The sequence below is a fragment of the Mauremys reevesii genome, linkage group 10 (genome assembly GCF_016161935.1).
Source record: "Mauremys reevesii isolate NIE-2019 linkage group 10, ASM1616193v1, whole genome shotgun sequence".
Lineage (NCBI taxonomy): Eukaryota > Metazoa > Chordata > Testudines > Geoemydidae > Mauremys > Mauremys reevesii.
This window is the reverse complement of record NC_052632.1, coordinates 7230427-7244028: the sequence shown is the minus strand read 5'-3', so window position 1 is coordinate 7244028 and position 13602 is coordinate 7230427. Positions and strand designations below refer to the sequence as shown.

At 48.7% G+C, this 13602-nt stretch overlaps 1 protein-coding gene across 1 annotated transcript in view; it reads left to right on the top strand.

The window, feature by feature from the left end:
- The first annotated feature begins 7192 nt into the window (after nucleotides 1–7192).
- PLEKHO2 (pleckstrin homology domain containing O2) overlaps nucleotides 7193–13602 on the top strand; it is a 45610-nt gene continuing 39200 nt past the window's right edge. Inside the window, exon 1 of the mRNA XM_039492268.1 lies at nucleotides 7193–7532. Within this exon, the coding sequence (XP_039348202.1) occupies nucleotides 7521–7532 (12 nt within the window). The 5' untranslated portion in view covers nucleotides 7193–7520. The remainder of the gene's footprint in view (nucleotides 7533–13602) is intronic.

The following is a 13602-nucleotide window of genomic DNA, read 5'->3' as shown; positions in this document are numbered from 1 at the left end:
CACGCTATATACGCTGTATATATGCCACACCCCCTACCCCATCTTCATCCTCCGCTCCCTCCCTGCTGGTTTTGACACCGTCAATCACACATTCTCTTCTCAACATCCCATAAGCCTTTTGTGATACTGTCCTTTCCTGGTTCTCTACCTCTCAGCTCTGCCTTTCCCCTGGTGACTTACCCGTCTCCATCCAACCTGGCATCACAGACCATCTTTCCAACCCTCCTCCCCTGATCTCTGTCATTTAGGATTGTAAATTGGCCAGAATAGGGCCCAGGCACTCCCCTATGCTCAGTGGCCAACACAAGGTAGGAACTATGGCAATATCAATAATCAATACAACTGTATTTATTTAGATAATGGGCATGGGGGAGAAGGTGGCTTGGCCTTCCTCAGAGGAGAGCTAAATGTAATTTATGCAGGTGAGCTGTGTTATGCATGTGGTCAGACCGGGCTCTTCTGGCATTAAATTTTAGGAATCTATGAAAAAGGGAGACCCTGCTCTGCAGATGGTACAAATGTAAACCTGGGGGTTACTTGCCCATTGTGAAACACTGAGCTTATGGAACAGCTGGGAACTGGATGCAGATCTCCTGAATTCCAGCCAAGTATCTTAACCACAACCTTCCTCTTTCCCTGCCAGCAGCTCACGGGATGCCCCTAATTTGTTTAAAATGGATCAGCTTGTAACTCCGTCCTCTTTCACATGGGGTGCTGGGCAGCCTGCACGGACTAGATCATCTAGGGCTGCTCAGATGAAGATGGAACCCGTCATCTCTGCAGCTCTGTGGACGATGCAGCCTATAGCCGCTGTGTTGCAGGACTCCATGGGCAGTATCTGGCCCATGTTGATAGTCCCATGTTGTGGACTATCTGACACAGGCGTAGTAGTATAGTCGGAATGATAAGCTGATCAGAAACCGCTGCTGTACATTTTGGGAAGTGCTCCCAATTCCATACTCATGTTCATATGACTTGTGTTACCTATGAGTATTGAGTAATATAGAGAGACGAGTCATTAATTAACATGCACTATTTAAACCCTTGTGTGAGATGGCAGAGGCATCCCACGAGGCAGGTGTTGTGCGTGAATTCTCACTACGTTCCATTTTCATTCATTCAAACCTTGGGACTTGTGTCTTGTGGCCACTCAGGTGCCCTTCTCTGGCACAAGTCTGCAAGGTGCTGACTCCCACCTGCAAAGTGCAGAGCTGAAGGTAATGGGAGTGGAGACTGCTCAGTGCCACACAAGACTGGACTTTTACTAAGCACAAAATACACTCTATATGCTAAGTCATAGAAGGGGTTAAATCAGCACAGGCCGATTTCCCTTGCAAACTAACTTCCTTGGTTTCATGACTCACCTTCCTCCCCTCTCCGACCCAGCACAGACTCATTATACTCCCTTGTAACTGCATTTCGGTTTCTTGAAGAAACATTTACATCATGTCTATCAATGAATGGGACAATAGTCTGGAAATGTAAAGGGCAGAGAGCACTTCCCTTCTCAGTCTAAAACTCTGGCATAGGAGCTATTGGGTGCCTCAGGATGTTGCAGGGAGTAATTAATATTTGGAACGGCCTTTGAAGACAAAGGGTGCTATGTATTATTACTTTCAGACCCCCTCTGAGCTTTCTTGCAAACTAGGATCCACAGGCGCCTAAGCACCGTTGTGACCAAATACACATGGATCTTTTCTCATCCATGTCTTTGTACTGTAAGCAATGCCAGCCCATATGCTTGGGACAGTCTCCATCTTCATGGGACAAAGAATCTCCCGTCAAATCCTCCTTCAAACTACTGTTCTTCCAAGAAGTCTACACAAAATGGCCATTGCTAGATTTCTACCATCACCTCCAGCTCATATTGATGTCCCATGTGCTGTCTCCTATGCTTAATCTCTGTCTGTCTGCAAACACCTTGGGGCTGTGGCTTCGGATGTTTGCAGCACTGGTGGTGCTCCATAAATAATAATATAGCGTTTGCAGCATACAGTACCACACATAAAGAGGAATACATGCAATGGGGTAAGCCACACACTAAAACAGCCCATGCACAAGCTTCAGCAGTGACAGCACGCTTAAAATATTCTGAACTGTTTTACTAATTAAAATTTTCCAGGGAAGTCATTGTTATGGCCAACACCTTGTCTTTCAGGTCACTGAGCCTTTTTCCCTGCAGAGCTGTCAGTTAAGCAGAGAGTGTTAAACTCCACTTTTCTTGTAAGGCATTTGGTGGATTTATGTATTTATTTATTGGCACAATAGCAGCATGGGTGAAACTGGCTGCTCAGCATTTCGTGCATGCGGTTTATTGGCTTTTTATCACCCTCCAAATAGAGAAAATTGTAGGTGAGTTGGGATTGTTCTAACTTTCCAGCTGAATCACTGCTGTCATGGTTAGGAAGATTCAAGTAAGAGAACAATTCCACAGACGTGAGCCAGCTCCAATCGGAGATTATTCAACACTGAGTTAACCCACACATTGTTACAACTATGAATTACAATGGCAGTCCATAGTTTTCTGGTCAGATCTTTGAGTAGTGCATGTTGTGAAGGATGTATGAAAAATGTTAAGCCCTGGAATGGACACGCCAAGTGCATATTCATAAGATTTCACTGTAGCAATGCCTGCAGTGGTATCACGTTTTCTTTGCATGGTTTCCCTGTCTGCATTGAAAGGAAAGCACTTGAAATAAACCATAAAAAGAGTTTGTATAACAAAGCTATTACATCAGAGATGTCAGAAGCTAAGCTAAGGTTATAATAATTGGAAGCCACCTTCCACTACATTATTGCTTAATTATTATTTGTATTGCTGCGCTGCCCAGGAGCCCCAGTCATGCACCAGAACCATTGTGTTAGGCACTGTACACGTGTAACATAAATGTGGTCCCTGCCCAAAGAGCTTCCAATCCATGTCTTCCAATCCATGTCTACACTACCCGCCGGATCAGCAGACAGCAATTGATCCAGCGGGGATCGATTTATCGTGTCTAGTTTAGACGCGATAAATCAACCCCTGAGCGCTCTCCCATCGACTCCTGTACTCCAGCTCGGCGAGAGGCGCAGGCAGAGTCGATGGAGGGAGCAGCAGCAGTCGACTCACCGCGGTGAAGACACCGTGGTAAGTCGATCTAAGTATGTCGACTTCAGCTACATTATTCACGTAGCTGAAGTTGCGTAATTTAGTTCGATCCCCCCCAGTGTAGACCAGGGCTAAGGCCATGTCTACACTGCATACCTTCCAGCGGCAGGAGACAGCTTTCCTACCGGCAAAATAAAACCACCCCCGAGTGTTTTTTCACACCCCTGACCGACAAAAGTGCAGTGCAGACATAGCCTAAGTGTAAGATAAGACAACAGGTGGAGACAGACAGACAGACCGGGGAGTACAAGGAAACAAGGAGGCAATCTTGGTTAGCAGGATAGGCAGAGGTCTAGCACACCAGCTGCCTAACCATTGTCAAGTGTTGTGTAGGCATCCTGGAAAAGGAGGGTTTTAAGAAGGGATTTGAAGGAAGACAATGAGGTAGCTCTGTGGTGTTTATGGGGAGCTTCTCCCAAGCATGAGGGGCAGCCTGGGAGAAAGCATGAAGGTGCTTGTTTGAAGATGTAACAAGCGGGCGATGAAGGCTGGCACCGTGTCTGTCTTACCGAAGTAGCTCGTTTCATGACTATACCTGGACGCTGACTCTTGCAGCAGCAGTTGGTTGGTTGGTTGCATACCCGAGAAGCCAGGATTACAACTTTCCCAAGGATAGGGGAGAATGGCCTGCGGAACACCAGTAGGGTCAGTGACGCAGCCAGTCAGCAGTTTCCTGTTACACGAATAAGGAACCAAACTGATGAATGGTGACAAATCACATATGAATATTTTTATTTGAAATATTTCAAGAAACTAAAAATTCAAAAGCTTATATTAAAATGAGCTCTCATGTCAGATGAAAGTATGGCTGATCTCCAGAAAGCAAAGGGGATTTCCCCGGTCTTAGGGAAATCTTTTTGGTCTGTCCAACTTCAATCTCTTTGTCATTTTTCTGAATATTTTTCTTTTATTCCACAGATTTGAAATCCACAGAGTAAACTTTCTTCCTGCACCTTCTGCAGCCACTCGTTGGGGAAAGCATACACAGGACTGAAATGAACTGAATTCTCCAGAATTAAAAATAGGATTTTTTGACTATAGTGTCATTTAACCATGAAAAAATTACTATAAAAATAGTAAAGGAAAAGAGACCAGCTGTTTAAAGGGTCTATATGGGCCTGTTTTGAAATGCTCAGTCCCTATTTTCATATACCGGTACCCCCAGGCTTTGCACTCAAGTATGGAGTATTAAAAGGGTATTAATAGGGGTTTCCCTACTACAGGGAGAGAAATGTGGCTTAGTGGTCTGAGTATAGATGAGATTCAGGATCTTCTCATCTCTGACCTGGCTCTGACAGTAACTCCCCCTGTAACCCTGCACGCCATGCCTCCGTTAGCCCATCTGTTTTTGTCTTTGCAGCTATCTTCTCAAGGTGATCATGGAAGGTGAGGTTTCACTCTGGGGTATCATCACATTGCACATTTTTACCACAGAAAGCTATGTTCAGTGTGTTTTTGGTACTCCTATTATCAAGAAGAAATGCATTTACTATTGTTTTTCCAGGGTTTGGTTTGAACCTCCATTTCTGGAAGCATTGTTCCATAATTCTGAGGTCCTCCGTTAATGCTTCCTCAATGTCAAGGGTTCTCAAACTGGGGGTCGGGACCCCTCAGGGGGTCGCGAGGTTATTATATGGGCGGTCGCAAGATGTCAACCTCCATCCCAAACCCTGCTTTGCCTCCAGAATTTATAATGGTGTTAAATATATAAAAAAGTGGTTTTAATTTGTAAGGGGGGTCGCACTCAGAAGCTTGCTATGTGAAAGGGGTCACCAGTACAGAAGTTTGAGAGCCACTGCTCAATGTCATGGAAGTTTGGTGCTTGGATTGTCCTGGCAAGACCATCTGCACATCCAAATGTAAGTGATTTATTTGGAGGCATGTCACTTATGTAAATATTAAAAAGGGTTGGTGGGAGTACAGAACCTTGTGGTAGCCCATTGTTTATGGTGCGCGGTGAACTGGTTTTATTAATCTGTCTGTTACTAAGCATGGGCCAAGGCAGGCAAAGCATTTGGTAGCAAGATATAATTCTTGCAAGTTTCAGCATCAGGCTCTTAATCCAGACAGTGTCATACACAGATGACAGGTTGACAAATACTGCACCAGAGTTTACGTTTTTCTGATAGCCAGTCTCAGTGTGAGTAGTGAGTGCCAGAACATGGTCACAACAACTACGTTTTGGCCTGAAGCCTGCCTGTTGGACAGAGATAACTGGCTCAGTAAAAGGGCATATTCTTTTGAAGATGATATGCTCAAGAAGTTTATAGGTCATGCACAGTGGAGAAATCAGCCTATAGCAGGGGTCAGCAACCTACGGCACGCGTGCCAAAGGTGGCACGCGAGGCGATTTTTGATGGCACGTGGGGCAGGCTGAGTGGCTCAGCCTGCCGCCGCTCTGAGGTTCCCGCTGCTGGCCCCTTGCCAGCCAGGGTCCCACCACTGGTCCCACTCAGCGCCCGCTGCTGGCCTAGGGTTCCTTCCCAGCTGGCAGGAGCCAGCAGCTGAAACCCCAGAGCGGGGGCGGGCGGAGACGCTCAGCCCACCACTGAAATAAAGCTTCTGAAACATTTTGAAAACCTTTACATATAACAGTAGTTTGGTTATATATTATGGACTTATAGAGAGACCTTCTAAAAAACGTTAAAATGTATTACCGGCACGCGAAGCCTTAAATTAGAGTGTATACATGAAGACTCGGCACACCACTGCTGAAAGGTTGCTGACCCCTGGCCTATAGCTTCCCACTTCATCAGTGGGCTTCCCAGGCTTTGGAATGGCAATTATCATTGCTGCAAAGATAAAAACAAGAGCCCACATCATTCAGAAACTCGCAGGCACAACCCGGGGTGCATCGGCATCAGTGTTGCGAACATCTGCACTGGCACCTGGATAGTCGGCGGAGGAATATTGCGCACCGGTATGGAGCAGATGCAACCAGACACAACTTGTTGACAAGGCCAGCTTTGGCCGATTTCCCTGATTCCTCTGAATCGGGCCCCGCACCTAAGAGGGCCCCACGCCCACACCTAAGAGGGCCCTGCGCCCTAAAGAAGAGCACCTAACTTAGGCGCCTTTTTAATTTTTACTCACCCGGCGGCGCTCCGGGTCTTCGGCAGCAGGTCCTTCGGTGCCGCGGAAGACTCGGAGCAAAGACCCGGAGCGCCGCCGGGTGAGTCATCCCTGCCGGGGCCCCGTCTAAACTATCTGAATCAGGCCCCACACTTCCTAAAGCCGGCTGTGCTTGTTGACACCCAGTAACTCCGAGCAGCACCCACCAGGATTGGGGCCCCACTGGGCTACACTTTGGTACAAAACATTTTGCAAGCCAATTCTTTGGGGGCAGGGGAGGAGTTGTCTCCTACTCAAGCCATTTCCCCTGGGGTCAGGAACGGCCACGCCCAGTTACACCTCATTTCACAAAGATGGTGCAGATCCTTTTCCCAGGTCCTCCCCTGCCGGGCACAGTGAGGCCAATTGGGATGGGGATGGAGAAGAGACAGTGAAGATTTGCTATTTCACTAGGAGGGTGGGGAAGCATGGGAATGGGTTCCCTAGGGAGGTGGTGGAATCTCCATCCTTAGAGGTTTTTAAGATCAGGCTTGACAAAGCCCTGGCTGGGATGATTTAGTTGGGGTTGGTCCTGCTTTGAGCAGGGGGTTGGACTAGATACCTCCTGAGGTCCCTTCCAACCCTAATCTGTGATTCTGTGATAATTATTGGGTGCACTGGGGTAGCTCCTAGGAGAGGCCGTTAGGGTCCAGGACCCCTTTGGGCTGGGCGTAGTCCCCACACACACAGCCAGCCAGGTCTCTGCCCCAAGGAGCTTCCAAGCCGAGCGAGCCGGGGGGCAGGGGTTGCTCAGAGCCTCAGGACACAGGGCCAGAGGGGAAGGCCGGGGGCAACTCGGCTTGTCCCTTAGGAGGGGAGGAGCAAAGGGACCAAGCCCTGCTGCTCCTGGGGGGCACAGCGGGGTCCCGCCCCCTGCAGGCAGGGGAAGGAGCCGGGTGGGGCGCAGCGGGCTGGGTCTGCAGGCGGGTGGGGTGGGGTTCTCGTTTCCCAGGACCCCGCCTCCTCCTGGGCTCCCGCTGCCGGAGCGAGCGGCTCCAGCCCCCGGAAACCCGACTGGCTGCCGCTGCCGCGAAGTTGTTGCGAAGCGGCGCAAGCAGGAGGCGGAGGAGGGAGCCGGGGCGGGGGGAAGGCGCCGGGGCCAGGCTGGCTGCACGCCCCGCTCCCCGGGCAGGCAGATCCGGACTCCCCCCGGCCCGGCATGTTTGAGCGCCCGGATCCGGCGTCTGCACCAGCCGCGGGGCTCCTGCCGGGGACGAGCCCGTGACTCGCGGCGAGGAGGGGACGCCAGCGGGCTCCGGCCATGGACGAGGAGGTGAGTCGCTTGGGGGGGCCGCGGGAGCCGCCTCGAGAGCCCCCCACTTTCCAGAGCGGGGGGCGGGGAAGGAGCCCTGAAAAGTAGCAGCCCCCGGGGGGAGGAGAGGGCAGGACGTGGGGGGGAGGCGAAGAATCTCCCTCCCCCGGGGTAGACGCGAAGAAGCTCCCCAGGAGCCTGAGTTTTCAGCCTCAGTCCGCCCCCACCCCTAGCTGCATGTGTTGCAATCTGCCGAGTTCCTTGGGCTGCACAAACTGTTGAGCCTTTTTTGTTGTTTTTGCAGCTCTGCCCCCAGCCCCTGGGAGTTTCCCAGGGGAAAGCGCAGCCCAGAGCTTTGCAGTTCTTAAAAAACAAAATCCGGAGAGCAGGATGGAGAGGGGGAAAGAAAGTCTGCTCCTTGTCCCTCCCTCCCCCCGGGCTGGCGGCGGGTGAAAGGGAACAGGGGAGAACAGAGGCAGCTCTCACTAGGGCCTGGCTTGGCCTGAAGACTTTTTTTCTTCTTCTTCTTCGTTTTTGGTATGCGATGGCATTTGGCCCGGAAAGTGGAGGGTGAGAAGATTGTTGTTGATGGATGATGGGCTGGTAGTAAGAGGGAAAGGAGAACTCACTTCAGCTTCAGTGAGAGCTGCTCACTCTGCTTTCACTCCCACTGAAGTGAGAAGCCGGCCCAAACGTGCGCCTTTGAGTGCCCTTGGGCTCCTGGGTGGCACTGGAAGATGCTGTCACCTTCTGCCAGCTGGCATTATCCAAAGTGCCCCCAAAGCTCCCTGCCGAATGCAAACGTGGACCGGTTAGTGTGAAACCTAAACAGGAAAACATATGGGGCGCCAGGCATCGCAATCATCCAGCAGCTGGGATGTACCAGATGCTGAGAATGGCTGCCCAACATGAACAAGCAGAACACCTAGTATCTGTTGCAGTTTCTGCTGTATCCATAGTGTAGCAGGTGCAAGGCACGCTCACTGCTGTGATGAGGGTGGCGTAAATGGCTGCATGGATAAATAGTATAAAGGTCTCTGGTTTTTAAATGAGTCTTACTGACTTTTGGCTTCCCCGTGAACAAGTTACAGAATAGCAGTAATTCCTTGGATACAGTTTTCCCTCTAGCTTTTAAATAAGCACAGCCACACTGGGTCAGCCCAGTGGTCCATCTAGCCCAGTATCCTGTCAGAGGCCAATGCCAGGTGCATCAGAGGGGATGAACAGAACAAGGCAATTATCGTGTGATCCATCCTGGGTTGACCTGTCCCAGCTTCTGGCAGTCAGAGGCTTAGGGGCACGCAGAGCATGGGGTTGTATCCTTGACCATCTTGGCTAATAGCCATTGACGGACCTATCCTCCAGGAACTTATCTAATTTTTTTCGGAACCCAATTATACTTTTGGCCTTCACAACACACCCTGGCAACAAGTTGCATGAAGCAGTACTTCCTTATGTTTGTTTTAAACCTGATGCCTATTAATTTCATTTGGTGCCCCCTGGTTCTTGTGTTATGTAAAGGTGTTAATAACGCTTCCTTATTCACTTCCTTCACACCAGTCAAGATTTTATAGACCTCTGTTTGATCCTTCTTAATCGTCTCTTTTCTAAGCTGCACTGTTCCAGTCTTTTTAATCTGTCCTCACATGAAAGCTGTTCCATACCACTAATCATTTTTGTTGTCCTTCTCTGTACTTTTTCTGATTCTTATATATCTTTTTTGAGATGGGATGACCAGAATTGCATGCAGTATACAAAGGGTGGGCGTACCATGGATTTATTACGCAGAATTAGTATTTTCTATCTTGTGTGTCCCTTTACTTATGGTTCCTAACATTTGGTTAGATTTTTTGACTGATGCTGCACACTGTACAGATGTTTTTGGAGAACTTTCCCTGATGACTCCAAGATCTTTTCCTTGAGTGGTAACAGCTAAGTTAGACCTCATCGTTTTGTTTGTAGAGTTGGGATTATATTTTCCAACGTGTGTTACTTTGCACTTATTAACATAGAATTTCATCGTCCATTTTCTTGCCAGTCATCCAGTTTAATGAGATCCCTTCGTAACTCTTTGCAATCAGTTGTGGACTTAACTGTCCTGAGTTATTTAAATGGTTTAAATTGGTTGGGTAAAACTGGTCTATTTTTGTACTTTCTAAGTATGGGTATGATGAAACCCAGCCATTTAAAATGAAACCCTTATTTATGCCATCATACTTCCCAATTCTCTTTGTTTAAGGATTTTGTACTGGTGCCCATCACCATAAGGTCTGAGCATCTACCAGGCTAATAGATTGACAAAGTGCCTTGTGGGCTTCAGGAGCAGGGCCAGCTTTAGGGTGTGCGGGGCCCGATTCTAAAGAGCTGCCGCCGAAGATAGCGGTGGCAATTCGGCAGCATCTCAATCGGTTGCCGCTGTCTTCGGCGGCACTTCGGCAGAGGGTCCTTCCTCGGCAGCAGTTGTCTTCCAAGGCCTTACCTTGCGGGGCCCCTCTTCCGGATGCTGCGGGGCCCGACTCATGGGAATTGGGGGAATCAGCCTAAAGCCGGCCCTGTTCAGGAGGGTGTCAACTCTTCTCCCATATCAGGCTATGGGAGGTTCTGCTTGGGCAGGGATTGAATTTGGGGAAATGGATGTGGCAGTTGTTTTTCTTTCCATGCGCTGTCGGTGTTTGCGCACCTTCGGCCCATTGCGCAGTACTCCGTCTCTACCAGGATTTATTCTAACACTACGAGCTTGCAAGCAACTTAAACAAATGTCATTCTTTTTCTCTCATCAGCTGGCCACAGCATTATTTCCTCCTTCTTTCCCCAAATGAGAGTCTGCTGCCCTTATATGGGCAAAGCTCCCATTGCTAACTGGAATGGGAGTTCATCCTGCTTGAGGACTTCAGAATTGGGCACAGCACACGTTAAGCCTTCAAGTTATGCCTTTCGCCCTCCCCCTGTCCCCTTTCATTTCAGTCTCCAAAACTGTGTGGCAAGGCCCAGGGTTTCTGAAAACTGGCAATAAAACAGTTGGGAGATTGCAATGCAGCCCAAGTTGGTAGCGACTGAAAGTTGTTATTATCCACTGGCCTACATGAAATTAATCCACATCACAAAAGCCACTTTTCAGCTGGCAACCTTCTTAGCTGTTTTGGTAAGCAGGCCGAAGCCTGAATGAGCTTGGATACTGAACCAGACCGAGAGGTGGTCACCCCCGTTCAGCAGTGAGGCGCATTGGCAGGGTGCTGGGAGGACAGCTTTCGCTCCTGCTGCCAAGGCTGCCCCTTCTGTGTTCTGATGACTTAAGTTTGCAGTTCCACTCACGCTGCCTTTTTTTCTAATGCTAAATTAACACTTCGCAGGCCACTTTTTCAAAGACAGCCTTGAATCCTGCACCCACCGGTAATTGCAAATGCTGTTTCATGAGCACGATCAGCCATAGGTGGCAATGGTTAGTGTTAATTGTCTAGTTACCTGATTTGCCATTACAGTTTTGACAGAAAGCTAAATTAGAACACTTTGGCCTGCAGTATTGCATGTGCAAGATCAGAGGTCAAGTTGAGGTCCCCTGGGGAAAAAAAAAAGTTTTACCAGATGGCACTAGGGCAGTGGTTCTCAACCAGGGGTACGCAGAGGTCTTACATCAGCTCATCTAGATATTGTCTAGTTTTACAAGAGGCTACATAAAAAGCACTAGCAAAGTCAGTACAACACTAAAATTTTATACGGCTCTATCTACTATACACTGAAATGTAAGTACACTATTTGTATTCCAATCGATTTATAATTATATGGTAAAAATGAGAAAGTCAGCAATGTTTCAGTAACAGTGAGCTGTGACATTTTTGTATTTTTATGTCTGATTTTGTAAGGAAATAGTTTTTAAGTGAGGTGAAACTTGCGGGTACGCAAGACAAATCAGACTCCTGGAAGGGGGACAGTTGTCTGGAAAGATTGAGCGCCTCTGCACTAGGGTATTCATCAAAAGTAGAGGGAAGTAGTTCTTGTTACAGGTGTACTTTTGATTAGTCATAGTTAGTTACAGTTGCTGTATATCTGCTTTAAATGCAGTTAGTGAAACTGAGCAAGGAACTTGAATACCTTATGTATAGTTAGTTCAGAAACCACCATAGTGATTAAACTTTTTTTTTGCTCAGGAGAAATCATGGAATAGCAGGGTTGGAAGGGACCTCAGGAGGTCATCTAGTCCAACCCCCTGCTCAAAGCCGGACCAATCCCCAACTAATGTCCACTGAGGTGGGATTGTTTTGTGACTTTTTTTATTCCAGCAAAAGCCCTAGCGCAGATGCAGTTATACCAGAAAAGAAATGAAAGTTGTGGTTTTGTGAGCCTGAAAATACTGGGAGAGGCTGGAGCGAGGTTAGAGCTGGTTGTTTAAGTGTTTAAAAAATAAAAAGCCTCTGAAGTCTTACATCCTTGCTAAGATTTGTAATCATAAGTGTGTCCAAGTTGGACACATGAAACTCATGTTTCTCTGGTAAAGTGGCCATAATGTAAATTGCAGTAGTGAAATACTGAGCATATGTCCAGTTCTTGGTGTTGATTCTCTTGACTCAAATTAGTGACAGAACAGCCAGATTTTTCTCTTACACCATCAAATCTTGACAGATGTCAAAGGAGTTTCTCCTGATTTACACCAGTGTCAGAGGAGTATCTAGCATAGAAATCTCTTGGAAAGGACACAAAGTATTTAGTGGCTTCAGGTTTACGCTGGTATTTTTCTGTTGAAGTGACACAGTCGTCAGTCGTGCACAGTGATAGCAAGATTCCTTTGCTCTGGAATTTTTGTAACTGTATTGTGCTGCAATTAGTCTCTTCGCCTTATGGTCCTATGTGAGCCACATACCAGGTGCGAGAGCACAGAGTGGAACTGAGGGCCCAGTCCTGCATTCCTTGCTCTGGCAAAGCTCCCATTAACATTATATGCTAATATCTCTTCTGGCATGAACCTACTTCATTGCCACAAAAATAGTCCACAAAAAATGTCAGTTGCTGTTTCTAAGCAGATCCTCCCCTGTTTCACTGTAACAAACATGAATGTTTACTTATGTTGACTTTTACACCTGTAACACATGTTGCCTTTGCTCATTTTCACCTCTCTCTTGAGAAAGGATAAGACTAGAAGCCAGATCCTGGGCTTGTATAAACTGGTTCACACTAGCTAAGGATCACTCCCAATGGGTTTGATTTTACATTCCTGGTACAGTCAAAACTCTTTAGGATCTGATCCTTGAGTCTGGTCAAGTTTCTCTCAATGCCGGGCTGAGGGAGGGGAGACTAAGAAGTGGAGCAAAGATGACCATACCCTGCTGTAAGGCTGATCTAAATTCTGCCAGCTTGTGATGGCCCCAAAGGACCCATTTGTGGGCTAGGGATTTCCAGAGTGCACCAACCCTGCCCGCTCCCTGAGACTTGCCGTGTGCACCAGAGGGGCTGGGATGGGGCTAATGAAAGATGCCTTGTTTTGGCACCATCGTAGTGCCCAAGAAATGCTGAATTGAGCATCTGGTGTTTGGTTTAAGAGAGGCCAGGGGGCTGGCTGGCAAGTTCAGGCCTAGATAATTTCCCCCCAGGTCGGCAGGGCGGGCGTCTCTGCTCATGGATCTCCCTGCCTGCTTGGAAGGGAACCGGGGGCTGGCAGTCTCCACAGCACCATTCCTCCACCTGTTTATGGGAGCCTGCTCTGTGGGGTAAGGATCGGTGCAGGCCTAGACTAGGAGGGTGCAGGGCTGACCTGGGGTTGGTGGGTGCCACATCATCATAGGCGCCAACTTTCTCCAGCGCCCCCCTGGCCCCGCCCCAACTCCACCCTTTCCCCACCCGTAGCCCCGCCCCCACACCAACCCCCCCCCCAAAGTCCCCACCCCAACTCCGCCCCCTCCCTGCCCCTATAGGATCCCTTCCCCAAATCCCTGCCCCAGCGCCGCCTCTTCCCCCAGTGTATGGTGTTCCCCTTCCTCCCCCCTCCCTCCCTGCCCCGCAAAACAGCTGTTTCGCGGTGCAGGCGCTGGGAGGGAAGCAGGACACGGCAGCTGAGGTGGGGCCACGGGGAGCTGCTGGTGGGTGCTCAGCACCCACTAAT